Source organism: Triplophysa rosa, linkage group LG20 (genome assembly GCF_024868665.1).
Source record: "Triplophysa rosa linkage group LG20, Trosa_1v2, whole genome shotgun sequence".
Lineage (NCBI taxonomy): Eukaryota > Metazoa > Chordata > Actinopteri > Cypriniformes > Nemacheilidae > Triplophysa > Triplophysa rosa.
In genome coordinates, this window is record NC_079909.1 from 17,975,135 (window position 1) to 17,995,392 (window position 20,258).

The window sequence follows — 20,258 nt, forward strand, 5'->3', positions numbered from 1 at the left end:
TATTGGTTCCTTATTTTAAATCAGATGATTCAGGATGAAATGTGGCTTCAGGCAATTGAAGCTGGACATAATTAACCTGTTAGTTAAAAATAAACATTCATATATAGGTCAGTGAAAATGTTACAAGACACTGAACATTAATCCGAATAATTTGTTGTTTATAAAATGTAGTTCCAGCCTGTTTTCATCCCATGCCAATTCTGTGTTGTTTCCAACACAGCCAGTGAACAGGTGGAAGAAAGATCAGTATTGAGCCCCTAGAGAGAAATGTCTGTCTCACACTTATTCTCTCACGTAGGCCTGTAAGTAGAACTCTCTCCTCATTTCTGCACTAAATATATGAGCCTCAGAGTCCAAAACAAACTACTAGCCACATGGTACTTGACAGAAATTCCTTAAAATACATCTACAGATATTTTAGAATGTTAAATGTCAAAAAAATGAAAAGTTTTACGCCATTTATAGTTTGAGGTGGAATTAACATTATGGTGCTACAAAAAATTCCCCGTTCAGACCGCCAGAGACACCCAGCGACAAAGTGAGGCGATGTCATTCATTTCAATGGAGAGCCGGCGACTTCCCGCGTCAGTGACCATTGACAACAGGAAGTGGGCAGGTCTAGCAATGCTATAAAGTTGAGATTTGCTCAACTTTATGCAAATGATGAGCGACTTTCAAGAGCGACTACCAATAGGAGTAAAGCAGCGGAGCTCACATCATCTGTCTCTCGTCAGTTACTAGGGCTGGGTATCGATTCTGATGTTCCGATTCAATTCGATTCTGATTTACAATTCTCGATTCGATTCGATTCTCGATTTGAGTCAATGATTATAGATTTAATACAAATCCTATAGACATTTCTAAAAAAGATCAGTAAATATCACATTACAATGTTGAATTAAAAAATGGAAGAGCCACAAACCTTTATATTAAACTTTAAACACACTTGGGATTATATAAAACAGAACAGATTATTTTACATTTAAGATACAGTATAACTAACAAAATTAGCTGTAACCGCTTCCTTTTATGTGAAGGTGATGTTAAATTCGAGGACACACCCGCATCCGCCATGTTAATTAAGCAACGAATGAAGGATACTCCCTGTTGTAACATCCACCCATTGTAAAAAGAAAAGTGACATCTAGTGGATAGCAGTAGCAATAACATTCACGTTAATGAATGTTCAGTGCTTGCGGAAATATGAAAGAAAAAAAATAGATTCACAGCTTTTGAGAATCGATATTGAATCGACCGCATTTAAAAAAACGATTAATCGATTTACTGCAGGGTTTGTTTATAAATGTTACTAGAGCAACCAAAGCTAGGAACGCCTTCTAACGACCTCGTAGCAAGAGACTAGTGACACACAGCGACACAGTCGCTGGCGGTCTGAACGCACCTTAACACTGACAAAAAATGGTGTGAGTTTAGGGCGAGACTACTGACCAGCAATACATAGGATGAGTGTTTGAGGAAGCCTGTTTAAAAGCCAAATTTAGTGCTGCATTTGCTTTTAGTGACTTTCACTTCAAATCTGATATGAGCTGATTTGCTAGTGATATGCTAAAAAGTGGATAAAAGGTATGTATACGGTCTAATTGAGAGAGAAATCAATCCGCTATGTTAATACTTTACATTTATGCGCTTGTCAGACTACCAAAGCAATTTACAGTGCACCTAATAAAAACAATTTGTGTCTGTTCCCTGGGAAACAAACCAATGATCTTGCTAATGTTAGCATTTACCAGTCAAACTTGACACAATGATATCCCTCTTTTACTTGGGTGTATACACATTTGTTCAATAAAGTGATCTCTAGAATGAAAATGTCTAGCAAATCATGGCTTCGTAAAACTGTGACAAAATAAAAACCTGTGGGAATTCTGGAGATCAATAAAATACAACTAAATATTTGGCCAATCTATCGCCATCAATTTGATTCACTTACATCACAAATGTCAGAAAATAATTAAGCTATATCCTTACAGTGAAATCTAATTGAAAGTAATATTTTGCATGTTTAATCTCAATTTTTGCATGTTGAGTGTAAATCTTTTAGACCCCGCACAGTGCCATACAGATCCTATTACAACATGACTGGGTGGTCTAAATGACACACACATAAACACACCTGTGATGCAGACAGGTGTGATAAATACCGCAGGTTACACAAATCTGCAAGAGCACACCTTCTCTCTGGTGGGAATCCCAAACATGACTAATGCGCCAAGACAGAAGCCCTGCGCCTGCACCACAGGATGATTAGAGAGAACTGTTAAGACGCTTTCTCTCTAAGGAGAACCTTACATTTACAAACAGGTTCCTTCCTGTTTTCTAGAAAACAGTTCTGCAACTATTATGCCTTTTGATATCTGCTGAATAATAACAGCAAGAAAGTACATTGAATTCAATAACATCCAGACAGCTAACATCTTCTTGGACAGTGCTAGGAGTCTTAGGATTACATAACCAACATAGACAGCATCAAGAAAAAGGTCTTTATTATTATAAAAAGGCCATTTTTTATTACTGTCCATGCCGCCGTTTACACTAGCAGCAAAGACATTAGAACATTACAAATTGTAAGCCATTCTTTCGCAGGCATATTGTGTTTTGACAAAACACTGGAAGGCCATAGCAATATTTTCATTAAAAACCTTTATTATATGATGGTGATATATAGTATATATGTTGTTTTTAGTTTAAACATTAGCCCTTACTTCTGTACTGCATTATACTGCACTTGATATTCTGAATTTGTACATAGCTCTCTAACCATCATGATTGTTGTTATTACTTTTAAATACCAAAAAAAGGCAGTAGGTACCACCAATACAAACCAAAAACAAAGCATGAAGGTGTCATTTGTCATAATATGCTACATAAACTTTTTTTGTTTATTACTCTCAAAAGTGTGCAACAGACCACACAACATGCTATTCGTTTATATTTGGTATATATCCTATTATTAAGGATAATGCCTCAATACATAAAGAAAAATCAGCATGCTATACATTCAGCTAGAATATGTTACCACAAAGTTCAAAAAGAAAAGCACAAACCCTTTGACCTGATTTCTAAGGGTAAAGACAGAGTAAAAATAGTACCGATTACCAAAAATGCTAATAAAAGTGTCACACATAATTTTCTATAAGAACAGCGAGATCGACCAGCATCTTGTTCCTTAACGCCATAGCTTATGACAAGAACTTACTGCACCAAATCCCAATGACTCGCGCCTACCTCATACTCACCAGTCCTGGCCCTGTGCCCACAGGCAGAGCGACACAATCCACACACAACCCAGCAGAAAAAAACACTTCCTCTCCAACAGACGGTTCTCACAATGCCACACAGAAATAATAACGCAGCCTAACCTTGCAATCTCTATCAACATACCATAACAACACTGCATTGCATAAAGCCAGCATTTGTGGGCAACAGATGGGCACTGCAGCAGGTGAGAGCAGGATGCTCACGTTCAGCCATCAAATGCTTCCCGTTCAAAGCATTTTTCAGACATTTCCTCTTTTGAAGGTAACATTTCTGAACCATATGACGCTAAGGTAGAGGAAATTTAGTCACACACAGTATGCATCTTACATTCAGCGCAATGGGAGACAGCCAGACAGAATAACTGTGCCAAATGGTATACAGCTACACCTCTCAATGCAGAAAGCATATGTGCTCACCGAGACATGAAAGACAAGGAGATATAAAGACACAAATCTCTTTTGTCTGCACACTTACACGCACACAGGGAGACTCACGCTTAGACGGATGACAGGAGGTGGTGAAGAGGAAAGCAGAGAGAAAGGAGCGCCAGCGCAAGTCTTGTTGCTTGACTACCCACCTCAGTCCTCTGCCGACGCCTGATGCAGTGTTTCCTGCTCAGCTAGGCTGAAGAACAGTTGGGTGGATGCAGCCAGATTGCCTCCGCCAAGCGTCGGGAACGGCGGCGAGCAAGAGAGAGAGGGAGGGTGGGGGAGATGAGACGGGAAAGGTGAGTGGGTTTATCCTCCACGCTACCCTGTCAATGTGTGTGCCTGTATGCCTGAGTGTGTGTGTGTGTGTGAGAGAGAGAGGGGGCGGATGGGCAAGAGAGAGAAAGAGAGAGAGAAGCAGCGAGTATGTGCAGGCGAGTCACCCGAGACAATGCCAGTGAATAGAGACTGAGGAACACAGAGTAGATACATTAAACACAGGGTACCTCCCCCTTACATCACAGCAACGCGGCACTCTGCTAGGCCTGGAACAGAATATTCGATTATTCGAATATTCGTTCGGTGGGTTGGCGTTCGATTTTCAATTTTGAGATTCGAATATTCTTTTTTTTTCTGGCATCCCCGAAGCGGTTCTCATTCGCGCTTGAATATGAATGCCCATGAGCGAACGTCATGAGTTAATCTGTAAGAGAAGACAAAAATGCGGTGTAGGAACACTTTAAATTCAGTGAGGACAACAAAGGCAGTGTGCCAAATATGCAATTTGAAACTGGCCTACCACAACATAAAAATGCTAGTTTGTGATTTATTATGTGTTCAACTTTATGTGCGCCTTGCACAGATCTGCTTATGTTATCAAACAACACGAGAGCAATTAATGAAACATGCTTTGCGCTGTTCGGTCTGTGCAGCGCTGCATGATGTCCGACAAACCTAATATTTGGAACAGTTTGGGACCCGGTAAGGACGCAGGTTGCATGTCACTATGTCGCACGTATCCAAAGTCTTTTTTCTTATGGTGACAGCTGAAGCTGAATGAGGAATTTAAACAGTCTCATGCCTGTCATGCTTTATTAATCCGTGTCTCTGGCGCGGTTGGCAATCAAACAGCGTTCTGTGCCTGAGCAACAAACAAGAAATACTCAAAACATTTTTCTTAACTAACGTTATAAAGAAAGGAAACGAAATATATCTAATTTACCATTGAAAACTAAACTATTTTAATGGCTGCAACAGTTTAAACCGTCTCCATGTTAAGCATTTAAATCCGCACTCCAGCGCAGTTGGCAATCAAACTATGCTAGAACCTGAACCACAAACAAAAAATACTCCAAACATTTTTCTAAATGATCTTAATACAGAAACAAAACGAAATATAATTGGCAATTAAAAACAAAACGGAACTATTTTAATGTGAGGTGCACCGCTTCCGGCTCGCGTTGTTCTGTAGTTTATTAAAAGTTTATTCATTCTGAACGTGTCACGTGTATTGCACCAAAATGTGACACGGCACTCCCTTGGGTCACATGTGTGAAGTCGATTAGATGAACGGTTCTCGACACATAATAAAAATGCAACAGACAGACACAGAGATTCCTGCATTTATTAGAGAAAAGAATATGTTCAGCCCCCTCCCTCCGAAGCTTCGAATATTCGGTGTTGATTAACGAAGCTTCGAAGCTCCAAAAATGGTATTCAGATTCAGACCAGCACTACACTCTGCACAGTCAGCGCTACAGTAACCATAAGGAGGGACAACGGGTGCAAGGAAACTCGGGACAGCATGAGACAGATATGAGGCAAGATGACACACAAAATACAAGCTAGCATCTTTCAAAGCCTTAGATAACCCACCACAACATGTGCTTGGATGCTGTGACAGGTACATGGTCCTGGAAAAATTCCCATTATGTTTATGTCAGGGTATCTGCTGAGTCATTGGACTAGATTACTGTTTGTGCATGAAATGACATTTGCAATACATTAAACGTCTGTAATGTATTTCCTAGTAAAAATAATGTATGGTGGTAATTCATTTTACTGGGGGTGTTGTTCACTTGAATTGATCATTAGCCTATGATACTATTAAAAAATAAGCATTTTTTTCTTGTGCATTTTGTGATGGAGGAGAAATGTCCACTCACCAAAGCACTTGTGTTTTCTTTCTATCAAAAATTAAATCTGATTTATCAAAAACTAAATTAAAGTTTGGTTATTTAAAGGAGACACAATACTCAAATTTAAGTTTTTGTCTCAATTATAGAGTCTGGTCTTGAATTTTAGAGCCGTGCACACACATACTTTCCTATATGTTTCTACATATTCAAATAATCTCAACAATTTTTTTCCAATATTACCACTGGCTGTCTAAAATAAAAAATTACAAACCTTATACCTTTTAAGCTTGATTTATTTAGTATCTTAGTATGAATCCTTTGCTTAGAGTCTTGTGGACTGCAGCAACTCTAGTGTTGCATACTCCTGTGTTCCTGGTTCTTGGATCACATCCAGCCAAACTACAGCATCTGAAGCAGGGAACAACTGCTTTCCTCCTTTCTATTCCTGTCCTTGCACCATGGTGCGAGGGAACACCTGGAAACACCTGTAACATTTAATTTATCCTTGCAATCTCCTAAACGATGCACTTACTGTATGTGCTGCAAAAGACATAGGAATAAATGCATTTCTGAAGACCATGTACTGCAAGTTAAACTGTAAACGTCCATACAGTACGCTTACATGTATATATAATGCATAAGTCATATGAGCAAAATGGAAAACAGGCTTGGCATGCAATCCCTAATGGAGGGGCTAGAACTCTAGACTCAACTGCATTATAGTCAAATGAATTTTGAGAGTCAGTTGAGTGTTTGTGCGGGTAATAATGTTAAAAATCAATGCCAGTTCCTTTTAAACAAGAATCCAATAGAAATCGTTTTAACAAGACTACTAGCAAAACAACTAGAGATGTCATCAAGCCACGTCAGTAAAAATCAAACGCATTAAATTATTAAACTAAACTTTTGATTGTAATATATTGAACATCTAATGTTTTACTCAAAACAGACTGCCACCATTTCGCAAACAAACACTGCATTACCATGTTGTACTGCAAATATACTTAAGTACAAAATTCACCAGTTGCACCTATATTGTCCTTTGGGTATTGCTTCTAAGTGTCACAAAAAAAACCCCTCAAGCTGGAATAATTATATGGAACAAGCTTTGCACTCTCAAATGAAAATACCCTGAAGTGTTTGTCGATAAATTTCTCATATAATAGAATATTCACCACCATACCCACACAGTCTAGAATCAAAGACCACGGCACTTAATGTAAAAAAGAAAAAAAAAACATTTTTCATTTTATTTGTGTCCTTCTCTTGATGACAAGTGAGGTGTATTAAATGTACAGTATGTACAGTCCCCACTAGGGATGGGTACCGAGAACTGGTACTTTTTTGGACCGGTACATAATTGGGTCGATACCAGAGTATGATAAGATTCATGACAAACGATACTGTTATCGATACTTGCGTTGTTTTATGTCTGTGTATTCAGGTGTTAAATGGCGAATTAGAGGCTGCTGCCTGTCATTTTCCATCCCTGAATGATGTCCGAATGGCCGAAGTTTGCTCGACGTATGTGTGATATCTAGAGTCATATGATTTCCACGGTGTATTTGTAATCTGCTTGTTTTGCATGTTTATGAGTGAAAGAGTGGCATGGTTGCGCTTGTGGAGCTTTCAGCGTCCGCGTTTTACAACTAAGAAGCTTCCGTCAAACAAGTTTGGCGTACATTTACTTACTTTATTAAATTGAAGTAAATGTGCTAGTAAAATTATAAAAAAATAGTACATATAATTAAAAAAATATTACTTGCTTAGAAAATAGTACTTAAATTTATGTAGACCTAAAACCAGAAAGTAAAAAGAAATATGGTCTACCAGCCAAATAACCATAGTGATGTAAAGTAAATATGTTGAATTACATTATGATGTGCTTCTGTGCACATGCTAAGTGCTGTAAGTGCACGTTATGTGGCATTTTCTGTTTGCTCAGAAGCATTTGTAAACTGCAGTTCTAAAGCAGCTCAGCTGTAATAAAGAAATGTTCTTTTTATCATTCAATCTTTTCACATCATGTGTTTTTGCATCAAATTATAGAGCGTAGTATCGATAACAGTATTGATAAGTACCGGTATCGATAAGCAGTATCGTATCAATACCGATACAATCTTAACAATACCCATCCCTAGTCCCCACAGCACTGCACATTTTTCACAGACAGAAAACAAGGGAGCATAAGAGAGTAGGTGACTTTACCTTGACATTGCTGTAGGTTGCTGATATTCTATTAAAGACTTTTAACATATAATTTTTTCCTTAGGCACTGACCTTAAAGAGATAAAGGTATAGTAAGTGCCAAGGACAAAAACTAAAATCTAAGCTTCATGTTCAAAATGTTAGTTCCTCTAGCAAGCAGAAATTTAGGAATATCATTTGCACAGCTAATTATAATCAGAAGGGCAGGGCAAATAATATAATATAATGATGAGTGCCACAGCATTTGACAGCTTTGTTATTAACCTCTGCAATTGAGAATGTCTCTGAGACTAAATATGACTAATCTCAGCATTCCATCCATAATATTTCAAAGTAGGGCTGCTCGATTATGACAAAAATCATAATCACGATTATTTTGGCCAATATTGAGATCCCGATTATTTAACATGATTACTCACTAAGTTTTAAAACAACATAGAAAAATAAAAAAACATTGCTTTTAAACTGTGAATTCAACTGAAAAATAAATGTAAAGAAATAGCACAGCTGAACAACTGTAAAAGAAGGGGGTGCGCTGTGGATTTATACCACAAGAAAAGAGATGATCCTTGCAAAATGGAATGCGGCACAATAATCGTTTTACGTCGATTATTTTGTTTTTGTAATTGTTGAAGGCCAAAATTGACGATTACAATTATTTTTGATTAATTGCACAGCCCTATTTCAAAGACAGTCAAGTAGAATTAAACAATGCCACAGAAAGCTCCAAGGACAGTATGAGCATTGAGAAACGAATAAGAGACAATGAAGTTTCCATTCTCTAGTTTCCATCAGATTCATCTAACCTGTTTAGGAACTAGGGATACACCGATATGTAAATTTTGGCTGATAACGATAACCGATCATTCTTAAACATTGGAAGCCGATAACAGATATATGGTCGATTTGCAGTATCTAAATATTAATATTAAATTCCCTAAGACTGAAACAAAAGGCAAAAAGTGGACAACTGCTTTTTTTAACAGTTGAACTGCTTTTATTTGAAAACATTGACTGCAGAAAACAAGGTAACCATTAGTTTTATTTTCCCCCTGAAAATCATGTACCAAGCCTACTTTACACTGGTTAACGATTCTTTAACCTTCAAACTGTTCTGGTATATTTTTTATTCAATAAATAATTTACAGATGTTCTTCCAGAGCAACCCAGAAAAATGTTCTTAATAGCCACATGTCTAACAGGTCTCAAGACAGAAAGCATTCAGACAGCAGTCTGATTCAAACAATATGCTTTTGTTCCTATAATTTACACATAAATACTATCTACATACTGTACCTACATCAACAATGTTTTGCTAATAGCTAGGGCTGCAACTAACGATTATTTTGATAATCGATTAGTTGGACGATAATTTTTTCGATTAATCGGATAAAATGTTATTACATCTTTTGCTTATAATAAGTAAATCAGATATGGGAAAAGTATACACAACTGAACTCATTAGCCTTCTCACAAAATGTTGTGAATGTCTCCATAATTAACCTGGTGAGTTGATTCAGGTGTGTCATAGTAGAAGCAACTGACAATAGTCTCTCCCAAACGTGGGAGCGAGGGGAGGGTCGGCCAAGGAAATAATTTTTTTGTGCCATGAAAAGTGAGATATTTGTCATTCAAATGTAGTGAAGTACAGTAAAAAGTAAACAGAAAAAGTAATACTTCAGTACAAATACTCAAAAAGTGTACTTAAGTACAGTACTCAAGTAAATGTACTTCGTTACCCACCTCTGAACTAAATAAACCACCAAATCAGGGTATGTAGCCTATTATGTACTTTGCAAAGTGCAAACGCCACAAATTGGGTTTTACTAATATAATCTTTAATTTTGTCATTTAAAACACCCCTCCCCTTTAAACTTTAAAGCTGCGCAGCTTGAAGAGATGCATGCAGAACACGTCGGACTTTAAAACTGCGCAACTTGTGCCGCACGGAGAGACACATCCACGGAGAGACACGTCTGACTTTAAAACTGCTTTCGTTTGACAACGAATTTCATTATCGATTATTATTGATTAGTTGTTGCAGCCCTACTAATAGCAGTAAGTGAATGATCATGACAGAAAGACAGTACTGTACTGTATTTTATCTTTGAGCAGCGTGCAGCTGAAGAAGTTTAACCAGAGAAACTGATTTATCGGTTATAATATATCGGCCTAAATTTTATTATCGTCCGATACAATAACATTAAAAATGACCATTTATCGGCCGATACCGATATGGACGATTATTTATTGTGCATCCCTATTAGGAACAAAAAACATTTCATAAAGCAGCACAAAAGCTTTATTACAAAAGCTTTAATACCGAAAGTATTATCTAGTAAATCTAGTACCGCCACCGTTTGCATACTGTTTTTGCACTATTTGCCTGGCCGGTGGGGCTGCTTTAGAATTTTAAAGTTTTACTTAATTAATATTGCATATAGGAATTTATAGTCTGTTATATGTGACCTGTGCTTCTCTCTCCTTTATCTTAAATGTGTGCTCTCACTGAGCGTGCGTGTGTGTGCGTGCGTGTCTGTGTGTGTGCGCATACTTGTCTGTGTACGTGTGTGTGCGTGCGTGCGCGTCCGTGTGTGTGTGTGTCTATGTCTATGTGTGTTAGTACGTGTGCATATTGTGTGTGTGGAGTGTTTTGTATGTGGGTATGTCTGTCTTCTGTGTTTTCAACTTTTTCTTGTTTTTGCAGGTACAACTTTAATTGTTTTGCTTGTAGTCAATATGTCTTATGTACAGCTGCTTTGTGACAATGAAAATTGTAAAAAGCGCTATATAAATAAAGTTGAGTTGAGTAGTATATTTTCACATTATCAGCTTAATTAGAATGAGCTAATTTTAAAAGGTTATCAGCTTTACATGCAAACATTTTACATATTTGTACTCTGTTGTGTCCGAGTAAAAAACACTGGGTACCACTGGACGAGTGTGCTTCCAACTTGATTGCATTTCTCCGTTTTTTTGAAGAGAGTTGGGTATCTAAGAAGGCAAATGAACATTCATCTCAAAGTCAAATTATTAAGCATGCAACATAGGGTTGTTCCGATAGACGATACTATCGTGTATCGGCGATCCACAGGCTGGCGATAGAACGATCTGATTATATTGAATATCGCCCAACACTAATGCAACATAAACCTATTCTGAATCCTGAAGTTTCGATCTATTCAATCTTGAATACGCTAGCCCAGTTCTAACCACTGATAATGTTAAAAGGGAAGATCCAATCAGGGAAGTCACTGAAGAGTCCCATAATTGCATCATTTAAGCAATGACTTAGTCTGGCTCATATTGCCCCTCGTTGGAGCATACCCGGTAGCTTTCTACTGTACTGTAACTACTCAAGCAGGAAAATGTGCCACACATAATATGTTAATATTAAAAATGCCTTTCAGGAAGAAGGGAGTATATATACAGTACTGTCCAACCTCTCAGTGATGCTTTAAAAGAATCAATGTGAGTTTCAGTATTACAGACAAAGCATCTTCCGCCAAGTCAAATCTAACGTAAACTAATTTCTGAACTATTCATCTCTAATGTCTTCTAATCTTGTTTTCTTCAAGGAAGCCAGCTATAGCCCTGATATAATGTATCACAAGTAACGTGCACCAGCAATGCTCTTTGTGCAGAACATAAAGCACTTGTGTGAAAGTGTATGTTACTCTTATGTTGAAATAGCTTCTGGCAGCAGTACTCCAGTTCCAAATGCAGCTTATTAAAAGATGAGTAAGGCAGTGGTTGCTATTTTTACACTACTTTGCAGTGCTGCAGTGGAACAGAGCAAAGGCCAGCAGAAAAAAAGAGGCAGCCACAAAAAAAAAAAACATGATGCGCTTGCATGCAGCCTGCGACCAGATATCATGAATTCTGACTTCAGCTTCCTGTTCCTGCAGTCAGAGTTGAGTGGCGCACGTTCACACATGGCTGAGGGGCTGTCTTACAAAACTGTGTGCAGCCCAGCTGAAGTGTGAAAGCTGTAGAGGCCAGCTTTAAATATTTCTTGACAAAGCAAGTCCATTTCTCTGCAGGGAAGAGGAAGTCTAACAAACAGACTACAACACATTCAAATTCAACTCATGTGCACTGAAAAATTCAAGACAGAAAATGCTTACTATAGCAATTCTATAGGACATTTATGCCTATTTTATGCATAGTTTACTATATATATTGAATATATGCAATAAAGAGATTTTTTCTGTTAAAAATTAACAGATGAACAAAATGTTCTATACTCTCAGACTGTGCTATGCATGTTTTTGAAACTTAATAATCATTAATGTCTGCATTCATAAAGAAATACAATGAAAATAATAAAAGCAAATTGGATTTTATATGATTTTACAAAAGTAACAACTGCCATAAACGTGGTATTTTGCTGGGCTAATATATTATATACTATAATATCAGCAGACGATAACTTGGCGTAACAGCTGTCCATCACTGACAGACAGTTTCAAGTTTAAAGCGAAGCTCACAATCAAAACATATGAGGCCACACGCAGATTATTAGCACGTGACGAATAAAATACAACAAAAATAAGCTATATTTAATAAATCCTTAGCATTTAATACCAAAACCCGACCAAGTAACGTTACATCTCAGTAGAAGGGAAGTGAACGCCGACCCTACGAGACACTTGCAGCGGTTCACCTCAGAAGCAAAAGACAACAGCCGTGATTGATTTCTGGCATAACAAGAGTTTAACAGTCAAAAACGCCGTATTCTTACCTTACAGTGGGGCTAAGACAAACTAAATATCATATGTATACAGTGTTCGCCTTTAAAATGTGTGTTTTCCGCTCAGTCTGATGGATGTTGGACGAACTGCAGCGAATGACTTGTTTTTGCCGCTCTCACACTCTAGTCACGCACGCGCTACAAAAGACGCATTCGCGCTGGACAGGGACGCTCTGATTGGCTGGTGAAGTCTCCATACGACAGAACCGCGGCGTTTGGTTGGTTGCTCTAGCAGCATGTCACTAGAAAAGTGTTTCGAGTGACCAATAGTCATAAAGACAGTTTGAGCGCTCGGTTGTGGAAGGTGTTTGGGGTTTTAATAATACAAAATAAAGATTTTAAACTATCCTAAAATATTACACTTTAAATAAGCAACACATATAATGTATTATTATGAAGCGACTCTAATTTGGTTTACTTGTTTATTCAGAATTGAACATTTGACATCACAGAAAGCTGTAAAATGTCAATTAAATGATGCAGTGTGCATTAACCTAGCAAAAATGTCATGTTCACATGTCTACCTATAACCGGCAGGCTAGAACAACTTTAAACCAATTAAGTTTAACATTGGATGAGAAGATTGTTAAGTGCAATTTCAAGATGTGCAGATTTTTACAGTTTGATGTTCAGTCCTTTAGGATTAGTGGAGCTTTAACTTGGGCAGCAATCTCTGCACCCATGAGCTCTTCAACTATAGTCAATGCAAACTCAAAGCTGGTTCCCGGCCCTCTGCTGGTGATCACGTTGCCATCCTTCTGAACACGAGCTTCTGAATATTTATAATGATCTGCAAAAAAAGTTTATTTTACTAAATAAAATAAGAACAGTTTACAAACACCAGTTTTAATTCTGTAATATGAAACATACTGAGATACACTGCACTGTAAAGCTTATCAGTCTTAAACATATAGTATGTAGCATGAAACTACTTAATACATTTTTTGTATGTGTACACAATTCATGTGCTGCTTTCATTTTATTTGTCCTACATTTGCAATGGGGTTTATTACTCACAGCACCCCCTGTAGGACATTGGATATGGCCATAGCTAGCACTGATGCTTTAAAGCATGCACGCTTGATTATAAGGACCTGAACAGAAATGATTAGACATGTAGAGACATTACCACCAGCCATCATCTTGTCCTTGGCACCCGGATGGGTAGTAACTGTGCTGCCATATGCAATACCATGAGCCAACAGAGCGGTTGGGCCTGAAACAAGTGAGAGAAATATATGCTGAACAACCTCTTCCATTACCCTTTAAAAGCAGAGAATTCTGCTCAAGTGAGTTGTTGAAGAGATGTATGCTGTAATCATTGTCATCACACTTCAAAATGTTCATCCCACCTTACAACAATGAGTAAAATATTCCAGATTTACACTAAAGGAGGGACTCCAGCAAGAATATCATAAAAACTTCGGGATAGCCATTTTAAAACAACCATCCACAACACTTAAATCCTGGTGGCAAGTTCTGCTTTATTCAGAATATGAAAATTGTATTTCTTATTATTATGCTCTGGCTGCTTTATTTTGAGGTCTGCGCAAATACCATACTTGGTAGAAACAATGTGACTTTTATCATATGACTCCCAGAAAAGCATCAATACACTCTCATCTAAAATTAACCGTGTATACTGTACATTTCCATCTAAATCTGCAATCTGTATTTGAAGAAGCAACGGAAGAAGGGAAATATAAACAGAGGTCTAAAAATAACAGTTTGCTGCATTATCATTGGCAGCGTCCTGGCTGTGCACCGAGCTCATCTGAACAGTAATGAAAACAGAGCTCTTAACTATTGATTGTGCACCTTGGCAGGCACCCAGTGAGATCTAGCGATTACACTTCCACTGGCAGGACGTTTGCTGACCGCTCAAATCCATGCTTCTACTGTTACAGTGTGAGCCGGAGAGAAGCTCAGTCCAGTAAAAGGAGGCATAATGGGCCTCACCACATGTCTTATGGTAAATCAAATCATCTGTAAATGCAACATATTTGAATACTGGTATACTTGAATAATGATATTGTGACATGGCGCTTTTTACAATTTTGCAGCTTTACAGTAAATTTATATTCGGTACGTAGAGACATAAGGAAAAATAGAAATAAGAAAACACGAAATTATAGAAAACAGACAAATTATCATATAGAATATATAGTGTCTTACAAGCAACACAACACAATGTACAAAGCAATACTAACTGCGTATGTTTATTTATTAGAATAAAACCCATATTAACAGGGGCCGGATTCATGAAATTACGATTAAGACAAAATATAAGATTGTTCTTAAGATAAATTATAGGAAGTTCGTAAGAATGTTCGTAAGTGCGATTCTCAAACATTTCTTAAAACGTTCTCAAATATTTTCTTAAGAACATCTTAATTTTTGTCGTAAGAATAAAATGATATGCTTGGTCAATGATTGCACTCGCTTGCTCTTGTGGTAACTGTATATGTTTAACTATACAATAAACTTTATGTGTGTAACAAGCACCTCGCATTCATATATAGCCTATATATATATTAGCATGTGATTTTTAGCTAAAATGTTAGCAAGCTTTAAACAAATTATACTTATTATAATACTTTTTGTGTGTTACTACGGCATAATATTTGTGACCCTCTTCGTTTCGAGTTACTCTGTCCCAGAATAATGTAAAAATAATGAAAGTTAAAGTAAGGAGCTAGACCTTATCATTATTATATCAATATAAATATTCCTTAATGGCAAGTTAATCTCAAAACGATGATTCTAGCTCAATAAAATAGGTGCCACATGTGAAACAACCAAATACACGTATTAAACATTTGACCTTTTAAGATTTAAGACAACCGTGAGGGCATGAGGATGTCTTAATTTTAAGATGATATTTACGACAGCTTTTGTTTCGAGAATTTGGATTCTTAATTTTTTCCTAAAATCAATCTTCAGAAATCTTCCTAAGAATGTTTTGTGAATCCGGCCCCAGGTATTGGTCAGTGTAAGTACCATGAGCATATGCAACATATGCGTTTATTTATCCTTTACATTAAAAAGTATACCGAACCTACATCTACAGGCTATGTCATAAAGGTATTCCACAGCAAGAAAAGGAGCCATTTCTTGTTCATCAGAGTGTCCTAAGGGGACATGTGCCATTTTCTGGGACGCTCCCCTCTGTTCTCTGTGGCCACATGGGCTCAGTGTCCCCATTCATGCCCTTCACAAGCCCTTGAACGGCAAAGCTGATAGCTCACATCTCTACCTTCAATTCGCTTATAGATGAAGATGGATGGGTTTAATGTTGCCCATTATTACTCCTCATTACTCCATATTATCCTCATAGTTTGTATTTCAGATTTTTAGTTTGCAGTCATAATTCTAATCCAACTGTGAGCACCATATTGACATGTGCACACATCATGAATAAAACTATCCAGACGGTTCAGATATCGTACATTACCAAAGGCCTGCTGGGAAATTCATATCGGAAGACAAAAATAATATAAGACTTCTCTTCTTGACATTTTGCCTAATGGAGCAGCATTGAAATATCTCAAATAAATTATGTTTATCTAGAAGAAGGTTAATGTGTGCACGGGGGTCACGATATGAAGATTACCTGCACAGATTGCAGCGATCAGACCCTTCCTGCCCTCTTGGTCCTTCAACACTTCTTTCACTGCGGGAGACTACAACACGCACACATATAAACACACACAGACACATACAGTACACCATATGTATTACTAAAATCACTCTAACACTGGCACGACACCTCTGAAATATACATAATTATGCAATGTTTATATTTCACAATGCCTCTACATTTCTAACCTCAGCAGATGACTCAAAGATGCTTTCTGTGTAGTCCTTTCAAAAGGATGCAGCAGAATGTTATGCAAGATGTGTATGGTGTGAAATATGGTGTGGAATGTGTTCAAAAATACATGACTAAAAGACATTAGTACCTCAGACAGGTTCTGAGCTCCGAGCAAACCTCCAGGGAGCAGAACGACATCATATGGACCCTGTAAAGAAATGACATACAAGAGATGCTTTCATTATCTTATCAAAAAAATCCTCAAAAAAATGGGCTTTGTTAAACAAAATACGTTAGAATCATGATTTTTTATTTAGTTATTGCAAAAATATAATTTTATAAAACTGCAACTTACACAAAAAAGTGGTACATTTTTGCACTGTTAGTGGCATGTCATTATTTGGCCAGAAGATGGAGACATTACTCCATTCAAGTGTATCTTAACTTCATTCAGCTTAAGTTTACAAAAAATTCAGATTTAGATATGAAATACAGTAGAACAGCTGTGAACCACTCAAGTAAAACTCAAATTAAATCTGATATAAATGACAACACGTGATGTGTTTAAAGACGTCATTTTACATTGTCCCAGGTACCCAGATCCAGACTTAAAGCATGTAATGTATTACATGCATGCATGTATTAGACGCGTAAAATTGCAAAAATTAAAGTGTCGGAACAAAATATGCATTCAATCTAAAAGCGAATGCTCACCCAGACCTGTCTGAAACGCCTCGTGTAACCACACCCCCACAAATCTACGTCAGTTTGTGGTATGATTTGACTAAGACCGCCCAAATGTATACGCAAGTAAGGAGGTGTACCTGTCAGTACAAATGAAGAGGAACCTGATGTTCCAAATATGGTCAGAGGAGTTACATTTCCGTCACACGCTTGCAGTATTTGACCAATCACTACGCACTGGTTAACTGGCCAATCATAGCACACCTCGCTTTTCAGAGCCATGAGCTTTGTCAAAAATCTGCACGTTTCAGAAAGGCGGGGCAAAGAGGAGATACAAACATGCACGGTATGAGGAAAATACCGCGTTTGTTAACATTACATCGTGTATACACATTTCATTACATCTAAAACAAATGATAATATTCGTTTTAGCCGTGTCATATGACCCCTTTAAGTTTTCAGCAAACCTGTTTCCGAGCATCCTCGAGGCTTGAATCAGGACAGATCATGACATCACGGCTGCATTGCACAGGTTCTTTACCTGCCAACCCCGCCACAGTAACAGCAATCTGATGGACAGAAGACAAGACACTTACTAAAAATCTATTTCAAATTTATTTCATAAAACAAAATCATCCATTAAAACATTTTTCACATGCAAAAGCTTTTCCAAATTAAGCGCTACATTGGACAAAGTGTGAAATTATTTAATTTTTAAAGAGTTGCTGGCATAAAAACTAGATTTAATGGCGACTTCCTCTCTGATGCAGTGTATAATCTTTTCACAGAACTTATGTTATTTTTAAACACATCCGTATAATTCATAGCCTCAGACAGGTAAGTGCTCATACGATGTATGAAAATGCAGAAAAAAGATTAATGATTTTGCTGATCTTACATATTATAGGGTGTAGCTTTACATTAAGCAGTGCAAGTTATTATTATACATAAGAGTATGTGCATTTTGGGTAGTTGACACTTAACAAACATTTCCAACATGTATAAGTGAAAGTGTACATTTTATAGGCTGTAACAGGTCACAATTAATTGTCATTACTTTTATTTATTAAGTAATTTTAAAAGTTAAATATTCTATGCAGTATCTCAGTTATGTAAGATAAAAAAACTGAATGTGTATCAATTATGAAATAAATCAAAATCAGTTTTATATCACATAAAACACTAATATCACTACTTGGCATTGCAACTACCCAACTGCTTATCAAATCTCTGTTTATTGTTTAATTTTAGAGTCCATCTGAATGCAGCAGTGAACTTCTGACATTGACAACTAAACTTTGACATTTACACTCACAGCTCAGAGTCTGACAGCAGTGTGGTGGTCATATACCCTTATACATAACAACCATTCAACAGCAATGCAATAAAATGATCTGTGCATTCACCATACAAAGAAGCCAACCATACACACTAAGACCACGCATGCATGCACATGCACTTGACGCACACAATAAGTTAACAGAAGTCTTGCATGCAATTCAGTAGCTGAATGCAACACCGCCTCAGTGTTTTGATATGTGATGTTCGATACAGACCCCAGCTCTGCGCATGACATCCACAGGGATCACAGTCTCCATCTCCTCAGCACCCTTCGCCAAAATCACTAAAGCTCTTTTCCCAGCCATATCTGAGCGCCAGTGGGCCTGCGTTCGTCTGTATATTACCCCACGATCGTATGACACTTTTAATATGAAATGTTTTCCCGGAACTAGTTAATTGTGGGAAATTACCCTGCAAAATAAAAGTCCTCACAGTATCCATAAAACCTCAATATAAAGCAATCGACGCGATGTTTCTACGCTAATTAAATGTATTAATTTCACTTTCTAGGTCAATTATTTTGAGGAAACACATTCAAGTAATGCTTATAACGTAATGTTATAACGATATTCTTTATTTGGTCTAGCAGTACAGACGTTTCTCGGGAGCAGGTGAACTGTAGTTTTTAGGCACTAGAGGGAGCTGTAGGCCATTGAATTTCAGTTCAGAGTTGCTCTTGTCAGTAGCTCGGTGTGTAAACAAAAAGTTGTATGAGAATCAGAGTTTTATATTAGAGGAAAATGTACAATGACTAAAAGATTTTCCATTTCAGACTAAAAAACGTGATGTCCATTTCAATGGAAAGGGGTTTGGGGGGGGGTTTAAATTAATGCTCTGTCTTCAAGACCCAAAAGAAAAGCCAATCAAGATGAAGTCTGAAAGAGACTTCTGTCAGGTTTGCATGTCTCTTAGCACCTGTAGTGGGTCTAATATAGTGTACAATGCAACAGTCCAGATTTCAATGCATAGACGTACTGTATGTAGATGCCACATTGACTGCAGAACTGTACATAAAGTAACAAGACCCAGCTCCCCCATTTATGTGTAGGTGGTGATAGAGCGCTCTTGGCCAGTTCAATATGGCGCACTTAATGACACATTGCATCAACGGGCAACTGTGGTGTCTATGTACATTTGCATTGCAGCAACGGACAGCATGCACAGCGCAGGTTGTTGGCAGTGGCGTGTTTGTGCGTGCCAGTGCACAAATCCAGCACACAGTGGTAATTACCAGCACATGCAGCTGGGATCAACTGCGCCCACCCTACAGACCTGCACTGGCTTATTTGGCCTAAACAAACCCTTTATTTCATTATTTCCCATTATCAAAGACACAGATAGTGTGCATGTACTGCAAATACGAAATGGCAATTAAAGTTGTTTATAGAGCAGGTAAAACCACAGGATTAAGCTTTGAAACACTGAAGATGCAAAGTCGCCCGCTAAACCATCTGTGCGGGATCTTCAGCATGCTCGCTCCTGGCAGACGCTCAGGCTGGTTAAAATGCACTGACACATTCTAAAGAAAAGTACAGATAACATCCTCGAGTTTACATCCACAACAGCTTTTGTACATCGGTCTTACCAGAATTTTGTGGTCGTTTCTTTTTGTG

At 37.6% G+C, this 20,258-nt stretch overlaps 2 protein-coding genes across 9 annotated transcripts in view; both read right to left on the reverse strand.

Moving 5' to 3' along the window:
• Window positions 1–12,932, reverse strand: part of kcnab2a (potassium voltage-gated channel subfamily A regulatory beta subunit 2a) — a 69,903-nt gene extending 56,971 nt beyond the window's left edge. For 2 of the 8 annotated variants that reach the window (XM_057362521.1, XM_057362519.1), the window contains exon 1: window positions 3,857–4,159. The gene's annotated coding sequence lies outside the window, so the exon portion shown is untranslated. Of the gene's footprint in view, window positions 1–3,246; window positions 3,354–3,753; window positions 4,166–12,797 lie in introns of those variants that run through there. The other 6 variants (XM_057362515.1, XM_057362520.1, XM_057362514.1 and 3 more) reach the window with 6 other exon arrangements.
• A 278-nt stretch (window positions 12,933–13,210) lies between these two features.
• Window positions 13,211–19,022, reverse strand: park7 (parkinson protein 7). Its single transcript, XM_057362159.1, has 6 exons — window positions 18,861–19,022; window positions 17,772–17,873; window positions 16,769–16,828; window positions 16,420–16,489; window positions 13,936–14,022; window positions 13,211–13,596 (listed from the first exon to the last, which is right to left on the reverse strand). The coding sequence occupies exons 1-6, from the start codon at window positions 18,948–18,950 to the stop codon at window positions 13,436–13,438; spliced, it is 570 nt and encodes a 189-aa protein (XP_057218142.1). The 5' UTR covers window positions 18,951–19,022; the 3' UTR covers window positions 13,211–13,435.
• Window positions 19,023–20,258: the final 1,236 nt, after the last annotated feature.